Genomic DNA, 18,846 nt, shown 5'->3' on the forward strand with positions numbered 1-18,846 from the left:
AGAAAATATTTGCAAATCATATATAAGGGATTAATATCCAGAATATATAAAGAACTCCTACAACTTGACAACAACAAAGCAAAAACTCAATTAAAAATGGGCAGAGCTTAGGGGCGCCCGGGTGGCTCAGTCGGTTGAGCGTCCGACTTTGGCTCAGGTCATGGTCTCATGGCCTGTGAGTTCGAGCCCCACATCAGGCTCTGTGCAGACAGCTCAGAGCCCAGCCTGCTTTAGATTCTGTGTCCCTCTCTTGCTCTGCTCCTCTCCTGCTCATGCTCTGTCTCTCTCTCAAGAATAAACAAAACATTTAAAAAATGGGCAGAGCTTGAATAGATGTTTCAGATTGCTTTGTATATCACAGAAGACATGCAAATGACCAAGGAACTCATGAAAAGATGCTCAACATCATTCGTCATCAGGGAAATGCAAATCAAAACAAGATACCATTTCACACCCACTGGGATGGCTAGAAACAATCAGATAATAAGGGTTTGTCAGAATGTGGAGAAATTGGAACCCTCATACACTGCTGATGGGAATGTAAAATGGTGCAGCTACTTTGGAAAGCTCTTTGGCCATTTTTCTCAAAATGTTAAAAATAGTTATCATGTGACCCAGAAATCCCACTCCTAGGTGGAGGGGAAAGGAAAATGTGTTCATACAAAAAACTTGTACACGAATGTTCTTAACAGCATTATTCACAACAGCCAAAAGATAGAAAAAGCCCAGATGCTCATCAATTGATGAATGGAGAAATGTGATATATCCATGTAATGGAATATTGTTTAGCCCTAAAAGGAGACGAAGTCCTGATCCATGCTACAACACGGATGAACCTTGAAAACGTTACGGTAAAGTGAGAGAACCCAGACCTGAAAGACGCATGCAAATTGTATGAGTCCGTTCATATGAAATGTCCGGAACAGGCAAATCCATAGTCAGAAAGTAGATCAGTGGTTGCCCGCTGGGGAAGGGGGGGACTGGGTGGGGGGACTATTTATGAGTATGGGGGTTTCCTTTGGGGGTGATGAAATGTCCTATAATTTGACGGGGTGGTTGCACAAGTTTGTGAATATACTACAACTCACCGAGTGTTACACCTTAAATGGGTGATTTACGTGATAGGCGCATTCTATCTTAATAAAGCTGTTTACAAAGAAAAGGAAAAAGAAAGCAAGGGAATGAAATCTCCAGATTCCGGGCCGCGGTGGCGGTGGCGGGCTGGGTAAGGGGCCGGGTGTAGATGGCTGACAGCCTCCCGTCCTCGTGCTGGGCACTTGCACGGTATTAGCTGTGGGCCCTCCGGGTTACGGATCCTGAGGGGGAGGGTGTCCGGAGCAAGGACCGCGCGGACGTCGGCTGGTGCGCGCCTGGCAGGTCGACACACGGCCACCGGCGCACCGGCAGCAGGTGGCCAGGGGCGCGCCTCGGAGCGCCTGGGCGGGGCGGGGTCTGTGCGCGCCGGCGCAGCGGCGCGCCGGGCCCGAGGGGGTGTGGCGCGGGCGCGCGCCGGTCCCAGGGTTGCCCCAGGCGGCGGGCGGGGAGTAGAGGGAGAGGCACGCGCCGCGGACGCGGCCATTGTGCGAGGGGGGGTCGGCTCGCTGGGCGGACACCCAGGCGGTTCCTGGGGTCCCCGGCTGCGCGCTGGGCTCCCCCCGGCCCCGGGGTAGGAGAGGCCCTCGCCCGCGCGCCCGGCCGCCCGGCCCTCCCTGGGCGCCCCTGCCCGGCGCGGTGGTACGGTCCGGGTTTTAAAAGGCCCCGGCGGCCGCGGGCCTGCCCAGTGTGTGGGCGGCGGCGGGGGCGCGCGCGGGGCGCGGCGGCGGGGACGCGCGAGTGGGGCCGGTGTGGGGCTCGGGGGCGCGTCCACGTGGCTGGCAGGCGGCCACCCGGAGCCAGCGGCAGCGGAGGGACAGGTAGGTAGGTGGCCTCCATACCCCGCCGCCCGTGAGGGGACGGACTGCTCGGTGGCCCGGGATTCGGGCAGCTCGGAGGTTGGGTTCGGCCTCGAGGGGGTCGGGCCCTACCTCTGCTCTTGCATCTTGGACGCCGGCCTGAGTGGTCCTTCGTGCCCAGCGCCTGCAAAGACGGCCAGCCTGAGCCCAGCTCCCCTGCCCTATGTGGACCCTTTGTGGCTGAGGAGCGGCCCGTCCAAGGATTGCTGAGGCGCCTGCATCCACCGGGGTCCTCGTGGGTCCGTTGAGGAGTGCCCCCTGTGGGGGCTGGGCGAGCCAGGCCAGCAGCACGGTGGGGGGCATCGGGGAGTGGGACCCTGGGGCCATATCTCTGTGTAGGGCTGTCTCTCTCCTCGGGCAGACAGCTGGGTGTGCCTGTGATGCCTGAGGCTCCCACTTACAGGTGGAGGTTGGGGTGGGGGCTTGGGTGGCACATCCTGCCTCTCCAGGTCTCCCTCCTGACCTCTCCCCTGCCCCCATCTCCATTCCTAGGCCTGTATTCCTGCCGGTTGTGGAGGAGGTGAGGGTGGGATATGGCACCCCCATCTCTTCCGCCTCCCTTTCTTCTCTGGCTGTTGCATTAGGGGTCCAGGATGCAGACCTGACAAAAGAGCCCCAGAGAGATGATCAGTCTGAGCTGAAACTCTTCAGTTTCAAGAAGGGCCTGTTCCTTGTTCTATCAAATGCATTTTTTCTTTTCTATCTCCTATGCATTCTTAGTTTGGTCCCCTGTACCCCCGCCCCCCGAGCTGGGTACCTTGTGTTTCCCTTGGGGCTTGGGCACAGAGAGGGTAGCTCTGAGCCCTGCTCCACTGGGTGCCATGACACTGCTCTGCTGTCTTTGCTGCCTAGAGCTGGCCAGAAAGCTGGGTGTGGCCTGGGGGTGAAGACCTAGCCAAGCTGGGCACTTGGCCCCCACCCCATCTCCCCAGGGCCTCGCTGGATTTAGGGACATTGCTTCCTTTCCGTAGGGCTCCTTGCACCCCCCCCCCCCACCCGACACCTCCTGTTCCCCAGCTAACCTCTGGATTTGGAGGGAGAGCTGCACAGGGCTCCCTGGGCCATCTGTCTGGCTGTGCCTGAGCACAGCCTGACTTATGTCTGTCTTGGCGCGTGGCTGTGGGGGCAGGCACAACTCGGCTTTGTGTTGCGGTGGGTAGGCCAGACAGCAGGCTCCTGGACAGCCAGCTAGGGGAGGCCCTTGGGGCGAGGAGGCAGCTGGGGCCAGGACTCCGGGTGTGATGGCACCGGGTCCAGTCTCAGATCTGGATGCCTCAGACCTCTGACCTGGGTCTCCTGGTGGCAATGCCACTCTGGAGTGGTGTCCCCCCCCCCCCCCCCACACGCACACTTAGGATTGTTCACTCTCCGCCTTTCCCCTTCCCCCAACTTGGGCGTGGGGCGTCTCTGTGGCCTGGGACTTGCCTGTAGTGGCTCTTGCGTGTGGCTGGCCACCCTAAGCTCCAGGATCTGGTGTTTGGGGTCTCATTCTGGGAGGGCCTCCCACCCTTCCTTTTTCAGCATCTGGCTCTGCTGCCCCCTTGGGTGTGGCCCGGTTGTGGGGAGGCCTCCTGGCTCCTTTCCAGCAGGGGTGGGGGATGATTGATGGCCCTCAAGCCTGCCTGTGCTCGCTGCTCACTCATGCGCCCTGGTGGAGGCCCTCCTTGTCTCCCAGCCACTGGCACCATCTGGGACTCTGTGGTCCCCTGGTGGAGGAGTGGCCTCCACCCTCTGTGGCATGGTGCTCGGTCCGCTGGAGGCCCTAGGCCAGTGGGGCAGAAGGAAGGCAGGCAGCTTGGGCCTGGGCCTCTGATTTGCGCTTGCTTCTTCTCCCCAGGCCTGTCCTCGGGCGCAGCTGCCGGCCATGCCTGCTGTCTGCCTCCTCCTGCTGGTCCTCCTTGCCGTGGGGGGGGCCCTGGGCAGCGGCAGGCCCTTCCCTTCCTTCTCGGTGACAGACACGACGCTCACCCACCTGGCTGTGCACCGGGTGACCGGGGAGGTGTTCGTGGGTGCGGTGAACCGCGTCTTCAAGCTGGCCCCCAATCTGACTGAGCTCCGGGCGCACGTCACGGGGCCTGTTGAGGACAATGCTCGCTGCTACCCACCTCCCAGCATGCGAGTGTGTGCCCACCGCCTAGCACCTGTCGACAACGTGAACAAGCTGCTGCTCATAGACTATGCGGCCCGCCGCCTGGTGGCCTGTGGCAGCATCTGGCAAGGCATCTGCCAGTTCTTGCGCCTGGACGACCTCTTCAAGCTGGGTGAGCCGCACCACCGCAAGGAGCACTACCTGTCGGGAGCCCAGGAGCCTGACTCCATGGCCGGCGTCATTGTGGAGCAGGCTCGGGGGCCCAGCAAGCTGTTCGTGGGCACGGCCGTGGACGGCAAGTCTGAGTACTTCCCCACCCTCAGCTCGCGCAAGCTCATCAGCGACGAGGACGGGGCCGACATGTTCAGTCTGGTGGGTGAGCCCGCTCGCCTGTTCACCTTGTCAGACGGGCTGCCGGGCCCTCCTCCCCTGCTGCCTCTTCTTACCCCTCTCGTCTCCCTCCTTCCTGCACCCTGTCCTGGCTCTGCCACCAGAAGAGCCCTGATCCAGGAGGAGGCCAGCCGCTGAGGCCGGGAGGCCGGGCTGGGGCCCAGGAGGGTGCTGCTCAGCCCGCCCTCGGCGGCCTTTCCGAGCTGCGCTCCTATGACTCTGCAGGCAGAGTGGGATCATGAGGGAGGCCCCAGGGGGCGATCGTGTCCTGGGAGCAGGGCCGGGAGTGGGGTTGTGGGGGCCGAGAGGCCAGGGTCTGGGAGGTTGGCAAAGGACACGGGCCTCGTCCCATGCTCTCTCCTGAACCCCCTCCACAGGTGTACCAGGACGAATTCGTCTCCTCGCAGATCAAGATCCCCTCAGACACGCTGTCCCTGTACCCCGCCTTTGACATCTACTACATCTACGGCTTTGTGAGCGCCTCCTTCGTGTACTTCCTGACGCTGCAGCTGGACACCCAGCAGACACTGCTCGACACGGCGGGCGAGAAATTCTTCACGTCCAAGATCGTGCGCATGTGCGCTGGGGACTCGGAGTTCTACTCGTACGTGGAGTTCCCCATCGGCTGCTCCTGGCGAGGCGTGGAGTACCGCCTGGTGCAGAGCGCCCACCTGGCCAAGCCTGGCCTGCTGCTGGCCCAGGCCCTGGGCGTGCCGCCCGACGAGGACGTCCTCTTCACGGTCTTCTCTCAGGGCCAGAAGAACCGGGCCAGCCCGCCGCGGCAGACCGTCCTCTGCCTCTTCACCCTCAGCAACATCAACGCCCACATCCGGCGCCGCATCCAGTCCTGCTACCGGGGGGAGGGCACGCTGGCCCTGCCCTGGCTGCTGAACAAGGAGCTGCCCTGCATCAACACTGTGAGCTCGCGCCCGCGCCTGCGCCGCAGGGCCCCGGCCTCAGTGCCCGCACCCTACCCTGGAACGCCGTGTCTTCCTGTCAGGGATTCCCGCCCTCGTTGCCCCCGCCCTCTGCGGCTCCCCTTTCTTCCCCGGCCGCCTTCTCACTGTTGACGGGTGCTCTCTGTTCACGAGCTGCCGGCTTCCGGGTGCTCCGCGCTCCTGCTCCTGGGCGGCCCTGTGCCGTCCGTCCCGCAGGCCTCGGAGGTGTGTGGTGTGTCCGGGGGCCACCCGCTGCCTCAGCCTCACCCCCCCTCCCCCGCTCCTCCTCCTCCTCCTCCTCCTGAGCCGCTGGCTTCCTGTGGGCTCCTAGGGCAAGCCGCTGGTCTTGGCTGGTGGGGGGAGCCGGTTCCAGATCCAGTTCCCGTCCGGAATATGGGGTCTCTGCCCTCTGTCCAGCTGGCGCCCCGAAGCTCGGATTCTCACCGCACCCATCCTGTTTCACCAGCCCATGCAGATAAACGGAAACTTCTGCGGGCTGGTGTTGAACCAGCCACTGGGTGGCCTACACGTGATCGAGGGGCTGCCCCTGCTGGCTGACAGCAGCGACGGTATGGCCAGTGTGGCCGCCTACACCTACCGCCGGCACTCTGTGGTCTTCATTGGCACTCGTACCGGCAGTCTAAAGAAGGTAGGGCGAGGGCCGGGGGAGGGGGGGCTTCCCGGGCTGGGCCCCAGGAACCTGGCCACGCTCCACAGGCGGCTCCTCAGCCACCCGCCCTCTCCAACACCAGTGCCCACTGTGGCCTCAGTTGCTGGCTTCCCGTGACACGGACCAGATAGGTCTCGAGGCCTCTCTGCTGGGAGTGCAGGGGCCCTGGCTGAGCCATCATGCTGGGTCCTCAGTTGAACGAAGGAGAAAAATGTGAATGTAACCCCTTTCGCCCTCTTGTCCCCTCATGGGCACCAGGGCTGTTTCCGTTCCGAGACGGGGTAGCATGAAAGGGGGAGACGCACTCTGGGAGCGCCAGTGTGCTCACTCCGAAGGGACAGCGGTCAGGAGAGCCGCCACGAGCTCGTCCAGCTCACCCGGCAAATACGGAGTTGTCCCCAGGAGTTCTGGGGTTGGCTGGGGAGGGTTTGTGAAGGGAGCCAGTGACTTCTGGGGGGCCTGGTCTGCTCCCCCTCCTGCGCCCTTGTTTGTACCTCTAATCACTTCACGGAGGCATCGCCCGCAAAGCATACACTTCTCCCACTTAAAGCGTACAGTCCGTGGTTTTAGTAAGTTTGCAGAGGGTGTAACTGTCAGCATGAGCTCATTCCGGAATGGTGTCTGTCATCCCCCAGAAAGCTCTCCCCCTGCCTGTGGCCATCTCGGGAGTGGGCAGGTTGAGAGCTGAGCCCCACCAGGCCCTGGCTTCAGCTTGGCCACGACCTGGAAAGTCCCTGGCTTGACAAGTGGATGTCCTGGGTGTGTGTGGCACCCTGTGGCATCAGGCCAGCGTGTCTCGCGGCCCAGGTCCGGGTTGACGGCTCCCAGTATGCCCACCTGTACGAGACGGTGCCCGTGGTGGATGGCAGCCCCATCCTTCGAGACCTGCTCTTCAGCCCTGACCACCGGCACATCTACCTCCTGAGTGAGAAGCAGGTAGGCTCGTGGCAGGCGGCAGCGGGTGGCGGGGTGGGGGCAGGGCGGGTACTGACGCCGCCGTCCCCAGGTGAGCCAGCTCCCGGTGGAGACGTGCGAGCAGTACACGAGCTGCGCGGCCTGCCTCGGCTCGGGGGACCCGCACTGCGGTTGGTGTGTGTTGCAGCACAGGTGAGGGCCACAGGGCCGGGTGGGGAGGAAGGGTCTGCAGGGGTCCTGCTCCTGGGAGGAGCCGGCGATGCCCGCTGATTGGGGTGGGCAGGGCGTGCCCTTGCCCACGTACCCATTTCTCCCAGTCATACCCTCGTGGCCTCTGCCTCCGTCCCCTCCTACTTCAGCCCATGAGCGGAGCCCCCATCCCGAGTGACAGCCCTCAGGGCCCAGGGGACGAGGCCAAAGCATGCTGCTGCCTGGCACCGTGGGCTGGGCTGGCCATCCCCTCTTCCCTGCGGACGTATGCGTACCCTCCCGCCGCCCGGCCGGGGCCCTCGGGACAGCTGTATAACGGGCTCTGGCCTAACCCCACGCAGATGCTGCCGTGAAGGAGCCTGTCCGGGTGCTTCCGCCCCCCGTGGCTTCGCCGAGGAGCTGAGCAAGTGTGTCCAGGTGCGGGTCCGGCCCAACAACGTTTCAGTGACGTCACCCGGGGTGCAGGTAAGCGCTGTGATGGGTGGGGGTGCGTGGGCCCGCGTGTGTGTGTGTGTCGGGGGGGGGGGGGGGACGCCTCCCGCTCGGACTCCTCCGCCTTCCCCAGCTGACCGTGGCCGTGCGCAACGTGCCGGACCTCAGCGTCGGCGTGAGCTGTACCTTTGAGGAGGTGGCGGAGAGTCAAGCCGTCCTGCTGCCCTCCGGGGAGCTGCGGTGCCCGTCGCCCTCCCTCCGGGAGCTGCGGGCTCTCACCAGGGGGCACGGTCAGTAGGCTGGGGCTTTCCGGGATGGGGACACTCTGCGTCCCGGGCCCGCTCACGGCCGCCCCTGGGCTCGCCACAGGGGCCACGCACACTGTGCGGCTGCAGCTGCTGTCCAAGGAGACTGGCGTGAAGTTCGCCGGGGTCGACTTCGTCTTCTACAACTGCAGCGTACTCCGGTCGTGAGTACTGGCATCTCTGACCTCTGTCCCCACACCCCTCCGTCCCCTGCTGTGTTGTGTGGGCCTCAGGTGGGCCCCGGCCCCTCCTCCCTGGGGCTTCCCGTGTGCCCCGTGGGCGAGTGGTGAGAGCGCGGCCTGGTCTTCTGCGTTATTCGCGAAGCCTCTCCCCGCAGGTGCATGTCCTGCGTCGGCAGCCCGTACCCCTGCCACTGGTGTAAGTACCGCCACGTGTGCACCAGCCACCCCCAAGAGTGCTCCTTCCAGGAGGGCAGGGTCCACAGCCCTGAGGTGAGGCGGGTGCCGTGCGCGAGGGGGCTGGGCTCCACGTGGGCTGGCCTCCGGCTTTTCTGCCTTTGTTCTCATTGCTATCCCGGAGCCTCTTCAGTTTGGGGCCAGCCCAGCTGGGCCCAGATGGCAGCGGTGGGTGTGTGGCTGACGGGTGGTCTCCCCGCAGGGTTGCCCTGAGATCCTGCCCGGCGGGGACCTCTTGATCCCAGTCGGTGTCATGCAGCCCCTTACCCTGCGGGCCAAGAACCTGCCGCAGCCGCAGTCGGGCCAGAAGAACTACGAGTGCGTGGTCCGGGTGCAGGGGCGGCAGCAACGGGTGCCGGCCGTGCGCTTCAACAGCAGCAGCGTGCAGTGCCAGAACGCGTCGGTGAGGCCCCCTCCCGCGGGGCGTGCTGGCCGTGCGGGTCTGCGCCCAGCTCGCTGCTCGGAGAGCCTGACGTGCCTCTGGCGGGGGACCTTCTGAGCACCTCTGCTCTGGGGTGACGCGGGTCCCTCTCTCCCAGTACTCCTACGAAGGCGACGAGTACGGTGACACCGAGCTGGACTTCTCCGTGGTCTGGGATGGCGATTTCGCCATCGACAAGCCTGCCACCTTCCGAGGTGCGGGGCAGCATGGGGCTGAAGGGCCTGGGGCACGGTGGGCGCGAACTGGGGCCAGGTGCGGCAGGGGGACCCCGCATCGGGGTCCTCGGTGCCCCTGGCGCCCCGCGGCCGCCCCCAGCGGTGCCCTCTGCCCGCAGCTCTCTTGTACAAGTGCTGGGCACGGCGGCCCAGCTGCGGCCTCTGCCTCAAGGCTGACCCTCGCTTCAACTGCGGCTGGTGCGTCTCGGAGCACAGGTGCCAGCTGCGGGCCCACTGCCCGGCCCCCAAGACCAACTGGATGCACCCGAGCCAGAAGGGTGCCCGCTGCAGCCACCCTCGCATCGCCCAGGTCAGCCTCCCCGGTCTCCTTCCGTCTGCCAGGTACCCACGAGTCTGGGCTCACCCTCGCCTATTGTGCTGCTCTGCAGATCCACCCGCTCATGGGGCCCAAGGAGGGAGGCACTCGGGTCACCATCGTGGGTGAGAACCTGGGCCTCAGCTACCGGGACGTGGGCCTGCGGGTCGCAGGTGTGCGCTGCAACCCTATCCCCTCCGAGTACATCAGCGCCGAGAGGTGAGTGCGGCCGTGCGGGCGCCCGAGCCCTGGGCTGTCTGCCCCCAGCCCTGACCTTCTCTCACCCGTAGGATCGTGTGTGAGATGGGGGAGTCGCTGGTGCCCAGCCCACCGCCGGGGCCCGCGGAGCTCTGTGTGGGCGACTGTTCCGCTGACTTCCGCACACAGTCCGAACAGCTCTACAGTTTCGTGGTGTGTGGGCTGCCCGTCCTTCCCCCTCCCCTCCCACCTGAGGCCCCTCCCCCCCCCACCTGCACCGGGCCACCTCCTCCCTCTCCTCAGGGCCGCTTCTCCCACAGACGCCAGCGTTTGACCGCGTAAGTCCCGGTCGGGGCCCAGCTTCCGGGGGCACACGGCTCACCATCTCCGGGAGCTCTCTGGATGCCGGCAGCAGGGTCACAGTGACTGTGAGAGATGGCGAGTGCCAGTTCGTGAGGTGGGCGGGGCCCCGTCAGCTCCGGCCTGGGCACTGGGTAGGGGGCCACAAGGGCAGGGTGAGTCATGGCCCCGGGCTACCTGCTCTCAGCGCCCCACTTACCAACAGGAGAGACGCCGAGACAATCGTGTGTATCTCGCCCGTGTCCACCCTGGGCCCCAGCCAGGCCCCCATCACTCTGGCCATCGACCGTGCCAACATTTCTAGTCCCGGCGTCTTCTACACCTACACCCAGGACCCTACGGTCACTCGCCTTGAGCCCACCTGGAGCATCATCAAGTAAGACCTGAGGAGGAGTGTGGGTCGGGGACTGTGTCCCTGAGCTCCTGTCCCGGGGCCTCGCTTGGTGACTGGGGCCCAGGGCATCAAGTTACGCGTCCTCCAAGCCTGAGCCCTCATTGGCAGAGGGGGGCAGGGTCCTCCCAACAACATGGCACCTGGCCTTCACCCAGCGGCCTGGGGTGGGGGAGGCCACGGGCTCCATGGCAGCCGTGATAACTCTCTGGAGGCCAGGCTGGGAGCAGTGGCGGAGGGAGCCTGAGGCCCCTCCCCCACTGCCCCCAGTGGAAGCACTGCCATCACTGTGAGTGGGACCCACCTACTGACCGTCCAGGAGCCCCGGGTCCGGGCCAAGTACCGAGGCATCGAGACCACCAACGTGAGTGCCAGCGGTCCTCGCCCTGCCCCTAACCCTGCCACCTGTGGCTTCATGTGCCGGGCTGCCCTCCCTTGTCCCTGCAGACATGCCAGGTGATCAACGATACCGCCATGCTGTGTAAGGCCCCCGGCATCTTCCTGGGACGGCCCCAGCCACAGGCCCAGGGTGAACACCCTGATGAGTTTGGCTTCCTGCTGGATCATGTGCAGACAGCCCGCTCCCTCAACCGGTCCTCCTTCACCTACTACCCTGATCCCAGCTTCGAGCCACTGGGGCCCTCCGGTGTCCTGGATGTCAAGCCTGGCTCCCACGTAGTGTTGAAGGTGCGAGTGGGGCACAGTGGACCAGGAGAGGTCGGGAGGTGGGGAGCCCTGGCTGACCGCGCCCTCCACCCACAGGGCAAGAATCTGATCCCCGCAGCAGCTGGCAGCTCCCGCCTCAACTACACGGTGCTGATCGGGGGCCAGCCGTGTGCGCTCACTGTCTCCGACACGCAGCTCCTGTGCGACTCACCTAGCCAGACGGGCCGGCAGCCTGTCATGGTGCGTGGGAGGTGGGGGAGGCCACCGGGTGGGCGTGGGGGTCAGCTCACAGTGGGGTTGTCCCTGCAGGTACTGGTAGGTGGCCTGGAGTTCTGGCTGGGCACCCTGCACATCACGGCCGAGCGGGCGCTGACTCTGCCGGCCATGGTGGGCCTGGCGGTGGGCGGCGGGCTCTTGCTGCTGGCCATCACCGCTGTGCTGGTCGCCTATAAGCGCAAGACTCAGGATGCAGACCGCACGCTCAAGCGGCTTCAGCTACAGATGGACAACTTGGAGTCCCGCGTGGCTCTGGAATGCAAGGAAGGTGCCTGGGACGGTGGTGTGGTGCAGGGCGGGTGGGCTGGGAGCCTCTCCCCTCCCGCTGCGCTCATTCTTCCTCCCCGCCCTCCCCAGCCTTTGCTGAGCTGCAGACGGATATCAATGAGCTGACCAACCACATGGACGGGGTGCAGATCCCTTTCCTGGACTACCGGACTTATGCCGTTCGCGTGCTCTTCCCGGGCATTGAGGCCCATCCGGTGCTCAAGGAGCTGGATGTGAGTCCCCAGCTCGCCTGCCTGGCCCTCATCCCCTGCCACGCCTCCCCCCATCTCTGAGACACCCTGTCCCTCCCAGACCCCCCCCAACGTCGAGAAGGCCCTGCGCCTCTTTGGACAGCTGCTGCACAGCCGCGCCTTCGTGCTCACCTTCATCCACACGCTGGAGGCCCAGAGCAGCTTTTCCATGCGCGACCGTGGTACCGTGGCCTCGCTCACCATGGTGGTCCTGCACAGCCGCCTCGATTACGCCACGGGGCTGCTCAAGCAGCTGCTGGCGGACCTCATAGAGAAGAACCTGGAGAGCAAGAACCACCCCAAGCTGCTTCTGCGCAGGTAGGTGCTGCAGGGCCCCGGCCCCGCCTCCTGCCGGCCCCACTCCCACCAGGCCCGCTCCTGCCTGGGGAGCAAGGTGGGTGGGCCCCCTCTCCAGTCTGGCCCAGCGCCCCTTTTGCCCTAGGACCGAGTCGGTGGCTGAGAAGATGCTTACCAACTGGTTCACGTTCCTGCTGCACAAGTTTCTGAAGGTGTGCTGGGCAGGTGGGCGGGTGGGCGGGGCGACCCGGGGAAGCGGCTGGCTGGCGGGCGGGCGGGCAGCGTACATGTGCCCGCCCCTGGCTGCAGGAGTGTGCTGGGGAGCCGCTGTTTCTGCTCTACTGCGCCATCAAGCAGCAGATGGAGAAGGGCCCCATCGATGCCATCACGGGCGAGGCCCGCTACTCCCTGAGCGAAGACAAGCTCATCCGGCAGCAGATCGACTACAAGACGCTGGTGGGTTGGCGGTCGGGTGGGCAGGGCCTCAGGTATGACGGCACACCTCGTCCGGGGTCCAGCCTGTGGTTCCCCTCACCTGCAGACCCTGCACTGCGTGTTCCCGGAGAGCGAGGGCAGCACTCAGGTCCCAGTGAAGGTTCTGAACTGCGACAGTGTCACCCAAGCCAAAGATAAGCTGCTGGATGCTGTGTACAAGGGCGTCCCGTACTCGCAGCGCCCCAAAGCCGAAGACATGGACCTAGGTGACCTTGCCCCTTCCTCCCGGCCCCCACCCTGTGGCCACATTACATTGACTGCCATTCCCGCTCCCTGCTTGGGCTCTGTCCGCTGAGGGAGGTGGGCCCCGGGGCCCGGGGTACTCTGGGCAGGACCTCAAGGGCTGTCTGTGGCCTACAGAATGGCGCCAGGGCCGTATGGCCCGAATCATCCTCCAGGATGAAGACGTCACCACGAAGATTGAGTGTGACTGGAAGAGGGTCAACTCATTGGCCCACTATCAGGTGAGGGGCTGGGAGCCACCCGGGGGCCATGGCCCTGCCTCGAGGACACAGTCCCTCCTCGGGGAGCCTCGGGTACCTCCGACGTGCACACTGCAGGGTCTGGGCGGGTGGTGGCTCAGGCCCGTTGGCTCCCCAGCCTCCTGTGCTGCCCCCCCTCTGTCTCTGTGGTTTCCAGGTGACAGATGGCTCCTTGGTGGCACTGGTGCCCAAACAAGTGTGTGCCTATAACATGGCCAGCTCCTTTACCTTCACCCGCTCGCTCAGCCGCTACGGTAGGTGCCTCCAGGGTGATGGCCTTGATTGGCCTTGTGCCCTCTGAGGCTGTGTCAGCCATCCTGGGGAGCCCCCTCTCTGAGTGGCCACCATGCATCTGGTGGTCGCCCTGGGCCTTGCCCTTGGGAGACGTCCACTTTCATAGAGCCTGGAGGTGGGGTGGGCCGGTAAGAGTAGGCAGCCCCCTTAGCCTGCTGGGCTCCTGGAACAGAGGGGGGCAAGAGCCGTGGTGATGACTGGCATGGCCCCACTGGCCTAAAGGGCATGCCTGTCCCCTGCCCCAGAGAGCTTGCTGCGCACAGCCAGCAGCCCCGACAGCCTCCGTTCTCGGGCACCCATGATCACGCCTGACCAGGAGACTGGCACCAAGCTGTGGCACCTGGTGAAGAACCACGACCATGCTGACCACCGCGAGGGGGACCGCGGCAGCAAGATGGTCTCAGAGATCTACCTGACTCGACTCCTGGCCACCAAGGTGTGGGCCTGCCCTGAGCCACCCCGGCCTCAGCCCAGACATCTTCTAGCCCAGCCTTGGCCCTGCGGTTGGTCCGGCCTGCCCTGGGGGTAGGCCGCGGGGTTCTTCAAATCTGGTGCGCCTTGCTCAAGGCCTGAGGCTGGGGCGGGGCCCGTCTGGGGCACTGTCCCTGCAGGGAAGCTCCTTGCCCCTCTGTCCCCCTGTTCTGCTGTGGGGCCATCCCAACCTGACCTGTGCTCTTGCTGACCCCTGCAGGGCACGCTGCAGAAGTTTGTGGATGACCTCTTCGAGACCGTGTTCAGCACGGCTCACCGAGGTTCAGCCCTGCCCCTGGCCATCAAGTACATGTTCGATTTCCTGGATGAACAGGCCGACCGGCGCCAGATCAGCGACCCTGACGTGCGCCATACCTGGAAGAGCAACTGGTACTGCCTTGGGCTGGGCCACTGCTGGCCCCCCTGGGGATGGGCGGACAGAGGAAGGGAGGACACCTGTGGCTGTGCCGGCACTCAGAGACCAGGGGGGTGGGTGACTGACGGGGGCTGGAGTGGCCATCCAGGCAGGAGAGGGCCTGCCTCAGTCGCCCCTCGAGCACAGAAGGGGAGTTCGGTTGATTCCGGATACGGGCCCCGCTGGGCCATGTGGGAGGCCGGGAGTGGGGCCGGCACAGAGCAGAGGTGCTGACGGCCAGGCCCATGTGGTGGCCGTGGCGGGGGGCGAGATGCAGCGAGGACGGAAGGCTGTTTGCTCTCATTTCTAACTGCTTGAAGTCTGGCAGAAACTTAAAGAAAAGGCCACCAACTCTAAATATGTCACACTTGCTGCTTGTGGGCAAGATGTGCACAGGCCAGGCAGGAAGTGTAGAAGGGAGCACTGACGGGATGGGCTTCAGGTGCCTGTCCCTCTGTCCAGCCTGCCTCTGCGCTTCTGGGTAAACGTGATCAAGAACCCCCAGTTCGTGTTCGACATCCACAAGAACAGCATCACGGACGCCTGCCTGTCAGTGGTGGCCCAGACTTTCATGGACTCCTGCTCCACGTCTGAACATCGCCTGGGCAAGGACTCGCCGTCCAACAAGCTGCTCTACGCCAAGGACATCCCCAACTACAAGAGCTGGGTGGAGAGGTGGGCTGGGAGGGGAAGCAAGGCCTGGCAGCCCCATGCCGGGTCAGCTTGGGGAAAAAGTCCCCAGAGACTGGCCTGACTGCCAGGGCAGGGGCTTTGGTGGCACCTGCCTCTGTGACCTACTCAGGGTCCCAACAGGTACTACCGGGACATTGCAAAGATGGCATCCATCAGCGACCAGGACATGGACGCCTACCTGGTGGAGCAGTCCCGTCTGCATGCCAGTGACTTCAACATCTTAAGCGCGCTCAGTGAACTCTATTTCTATGTCACCAAGTACCGCCAGGAGGTGCGTGCCAGTCTCGCGGGCCCCCAGTCGTTAGGCCCTGATGGTGCGGTCAGTGGCAAACACGGGGGGGGGGCCCCGTGAGGGTGAAGGGCACTAGAGGGTGGTGGAGGGGACAGAGGGGGCACGGAGCCCATCTCTTAGATCGCTCGCAGCGCCTCCCCTATTCAGCCCCCAGGCTAGCACAGGTGATGCTTTCCAGAGATGCTGGGATTTGAGGGGGCTAGGAGAGAAGCCACTGGCCAGAGAACAAAATTCTGCTCGGGCAAAAGTAAAGGTCCAGGGAAGGGGTGGGCTGAGGGGCTAGGGTGGGGCCAGAAGGTAGGCAGGGCCAGCACCTTATCCGGCCCATGGGATTGGTGACCCCACACTTCAGTAGACAGGGAACATAGAGGTGTGGATCTGAGATTGTATTATTGCTGGAAGTAAGAACCCGTCAGCCAGGACATGGCCCAGAAAGCTCTGAGCCTGGATGAGCTCACCAAGGGCAGCCGAGAGCCAGTGTAGGGGTACAAGTGGCCCACGCACTGAGTCCTGGGGTCCTGGGACACTCAGAGGTGGCAGAGAAGACAGGGAGCCAGCAGCAGAGACTGAGGAGCGGAGGGAGGGACCCCAAGACTGCAGGGTGGCCTCCTGGAACAGGACACACACACACACACACACACACACACACACACACACACACCTACCTGGGGCAGGAAGGGGGTGGTCAGGAGGGAGAAGGGTATGATTGGCTTCCTGGGGTGCTACTGATAGTCAAGGGCGATGAAGCCCTAGAAGGTTGCCGCATTTGGCAAGGAGATCCTGGATACCGGCAAAGACAGGGTTGGATGCGGGTCAGGAGGGGACGGGGAAGTTGGGTGCGGGTTGAGATGGGGGTCAAGAGGGGACAAGGAAGTCAGGTGCAGGATGGAGGTAGGTGTCAGGAGAAGACGGGGAGACCAGGAGGGGATGGGGAGATTGGGTGTGGGGTGGGGGTCAGGAGGGGTGGGGAGGTTGGGTGGGGGTGCGGGTCAGGAGGGGAAGTGAAGATTGGGTGCAGATTCTGGGTCAGGAGGGGATGGGGAGATCAGGTGTGAGGTTGGGGTTCAAGAGGGGATGGGGAGATGGGGTGCAGGGTGGGGGTCAAGAGGGGAAGTGAAGATTGGGTGCAGATTCTGGGTCAGTAGGGGACGGGGAGATCAGGTGCGGAGTTGGGGTTCAGGAGGGGATGGGGAGATGGGGTGTGGGCCAGGAGGGGACGGGGCGTTTGGGGACAGCGGGTCCAGCCCACTCCCGGGAAGGGCCGCACTGTGGCCGCCGAGCAGAGAAGGCGGTGGCTTCGGGGTGGCCAAGTCGCAGCGTGTGCAGAGGTGAGGGCTGCAGCCCTTCCCACGTGCCGGGGACCCGCAGAGAGCGGGGTGCGTGGACGCAGGAGGGACAGAAGAGCTCAGGCAGGGGAGGACGGCTTGGCAAGGGAGGGAGCGGCCCCTCCTCGCCAGCCCGGCTCCGGGGGGGCCCTCCTCCCCCAGGTCCTCACCGCTCTGGACCGAGACGCCTCCTGTCGGAAGCATAAGTTGCGGCAAAAACTGGAACAGATCATCAGCCTCGTGTCCGGCAACAGCTAAGGGTGGCGGAACCGGTGAGGAGGGGGCGTCCCAGGCCTGAGGTGATCTCGGGGCCGAGCCCTGGATCAGGTGGCACGGGGGCGGGGATGGGGTGGTCACCGGTCTCTCGTGCCCTGCGCACACCCGGGCCCCCTTCATTAGTGCCTTTCTTTGGGCCCTGCGTGGGGGCGGTGGTGACAGGACCAAGGGTCCTGACCCTGGCAGCAGCAATATCCCCGCCCTCCTACCCTCGTGCCCCTGGGTCGTGCCAGCCCCTGCCCCCTCTTCCTGTTTATACCCCCAACCACCTATTTATTTAATTTATCTGCACCTCACCGTGTCCGTCTGTCACCACGTGCCCCTTCTCTGGGATGTGGACAACCTCACGCCCCTTCTGTCCTTGGGTCGTCCTGGCTCCTTGGTGGCACGGTCAGCCTCGGCCTCGCCTCTGGCACCTGCCCCTGGCCGTGGCCGGCCCCGCCGGGTCCGAGCAGGGGCCCCCGACACCAGCAGCACTTGATGGCGAGGAGGGGGGCGCCCAGGGTGATGCGGCGAAGCCATCCCCAGACCGTGGCTGCGCCCAGGGGTCTCCCCGCGGCTGGGTCCCGGCATCCCCTCCGGACTTCTCGGGGGTCGGACCGTACCTTTCTCGGGCGCCCTGTCCCCAGCACCTGGGGAGCTATGAGCGGGTTCGTGCCAGGGCCCCACGTGGGCCTGGGGGCTCTGGAAGTCTCCTTCTCCAGGCCCGAGCGCCCAGCTTCCTCGGCGTGGTGCCCGCTCGGCCCGGACCCCTCACCCCCGCTGCCCTGTCCTGCGCCCGCCCCGAGTGGCCGAGGCGGCAGTGCCTTACCCCTCTGTTCCCTCTTCCCCCGCCGAGGAATCTGGCCCCGGCGCGTGGTCCCGGAAACCCAGCTGTCCCCTCTGTTTTGGCATGAGCTTCTTTGTCGTTGTTCCTGGAACCTTGTTTCTGAATTAAACGTCGGGAAAACGGTGGCAGTGTGTGGCAGGTGGGCGGTCGGCGAGCAGGGAAGCAGGTGGGGAGGCTGTTGGACTCTGGAGGAGCTGGGCTCCCTTTATGGGAGGAAGGGTGACCCGTTGCAGGGGTCCCGCGCATCTGAGGAGGTCCAGGGCCACGTCCGATCCGTGTCAGCAAACCCCGGTGGCTCTCCCGTCAAGATCCAGTCGGAACCCGTTCCCTTCTCCCCACCTCCACTGGCCGCAGCCTGGGGGTCTCTCGCCTGCGTGCCAGTCTCCCCACTTCTGTCCTGCCTGCCCTGGTCCCCTTCCCAGCGCAGCAGGCACTGCGACTGTGGTGGTGGTTCCAAAACTATGCATTTGCCCAAACTCCTAGGCCTGTACACTCACAAAGGGGAAGGCTGAGAGGATGGAACTTAGACCTCACTTCAAACACAAACAAGTAAACAAAAAGGCAAGGTAAACAGCCAAGAGAAAGCTGCTTGATCCAGGATAAGGATTGAAGCCCAGACCAAGGGAGGTGCCGGGCTGACAGCTGTGCAGGCACGTGGCCTGGAGGAAGCAGGCAGGGAGGGAGAGGGGAGGCCGAGGAAGACGGTTTTAAAAAATTACCATTGTGAGATTACAGAAAGGCAATGAAAGACTGAAGGCAATTAAAATAATTTTTTTAATGTTTATTTTTGAGGGAGAGAGAGAGCACAGGTGCGAGTGGGGAGGGGCAGAGAGAGAGGGAGACACAGAATCCGAAGCGGGCTCCAGGCTCTGAGCTGTCAGCACAGAGCCCGACCCGGGTCTTTAGCCATGAGATCATGACCTGAGTCAAAGACGCTTAACAGACTGAGACACTCAGGTGCCCCTAAACAAGGCAATTTTTAACCTAGGAGGTAAAGAAACCCCAAGTGAATGGTTCCCCAAGAACCATTTTGGGAGAACGAAGAGGCTAGCAGAATGGAGAGTGGTATAAAACAGCCAGATCCTCAACCATCAAGAAGAAAGGTCTTCAAAATGATTTTTCAAAAGGAAGGAAGAGAAAGAGACCCTTGCTGTAGCCACTACAGCTGCTGTCTGCTGTCAGGTGAGAGTGTCATCATCACAACCACCACCACTGTCCCCGTGACGGCGTGTCTCCCCTGCAGCACGCAACAGCACGCCCCACGTCCCGCAGTCATAG

The 18,846-nt window shown here is 63.8% G+C and overlaps 1 protein-coding gene across 2 annotated transcripts; it reads left to right on the forward strand.

Moving 5' to 3' along the window:
• The first annotated feature begins 1,856 nt into the window (after window positions 1–1,856).
• PLXNA3 (plexin A3) lies at window positions 1,857–17,982 on the forward strand. Of its 2 annotated transcripts, XM_042974812.1 has the most exons (34): window positions 1,857–1,913; window positions 3,790–4,413; window positions 4,809–5,348; window positions 5,836–6,018; window positions 6,847–6,975; window positions 7,046–7,146; window positions 7,506–7,629; window positions 7,730–7,886; window positions 7,966–8,065; window positions 8,239–8,353; window positions 8,520–8,720; window positions 8,857–8,953; window positions 9,094–9,284; window positions 9,364–9,509; window positions 9,581–9,701; window positions 9,809–9,945; window positions 10,054–10,224; window positions 10,510–10,603; window positions 10,687–10,926; window positions 11,002–11,145; window positions 11,215–11,449; window positions 11,539–11,681; window positions 11,761–12,017; window positions 12,142–12,208; window positions 12,306–12,452; window positions 12,538–12,697; window positions 12,852–12,955; window positions 13,131–13,227; window positions 13,513–13,703; window positions 13,959–14,128; window positions 14,616–14,828; window positions 14,967–15,117; window positions 16,626–16,735; window positions 17,135–17,982. In XM_042974812.1, the coding sequence occupies exons 2-33, from the start codon at window positions 3,817–3,819 to the stop codon at window positions 16,719–16,721; spliced, it is 5,619 nt and encodes a 1,872-aa protein (XP_042830746.1). In that variant the 5' UTR covers window positions 1,857–1,913; window positions 3,790–3,816; the 3' UTR covers window positions 16,722–16,735; window positions 17,135–17,982. The 2 variants fall into 2 exon arrangements, with proteins under 2 accessions (XP_042830746.1, XP_042830745.1); XM_042974811.1 differs by having other exon boundaries at window positions 16,626–17,982.
• Window positions 17,983–18,846: the final 864 nt, after the last annotated feature.

Source organism: Panthera tigris, chromosome X (assembly GCF_018350195.1).
Source record: "Panthera tigris isolate Pti1 chromosome X, P.tigris_Pti1_mat1.1, whole genome shotgun sequence".
NCBI lineage: Eukaryota > Metazoa > Chordata > Mammalia > Carnivora > Felidae > Panthera > Panthera tigris.

What these genes read in the sequence shown, in the direction of transcription:
- PLXNA3 (XM_042974811.1), top strand. Translation starts at nt 3,817, where the DNA reads ATGCCTGCTGTCTGCCTCCTCCTGCTGGTCCTCCTTGCCGTGGGGGGG. An exon ending in GCTCCCACGTAGTGTTGAAG is followed by an intron (nt 10,927 to 11,001) that starts GTGCGAGTGGGG and finishes CTCCACCCACAG; the next exon opens with GGCAAGAATCTGATCCCCGC. An exon ending in CGGGCCGGCAGCCTGTCATG is followed by an intron (nt 11,146 to 11,214) that starts GTGCGTGGGAGG and finishes TTGTCCCTGCAG; the next exon opens with GTACTGGTAGGTGGCCTGGA.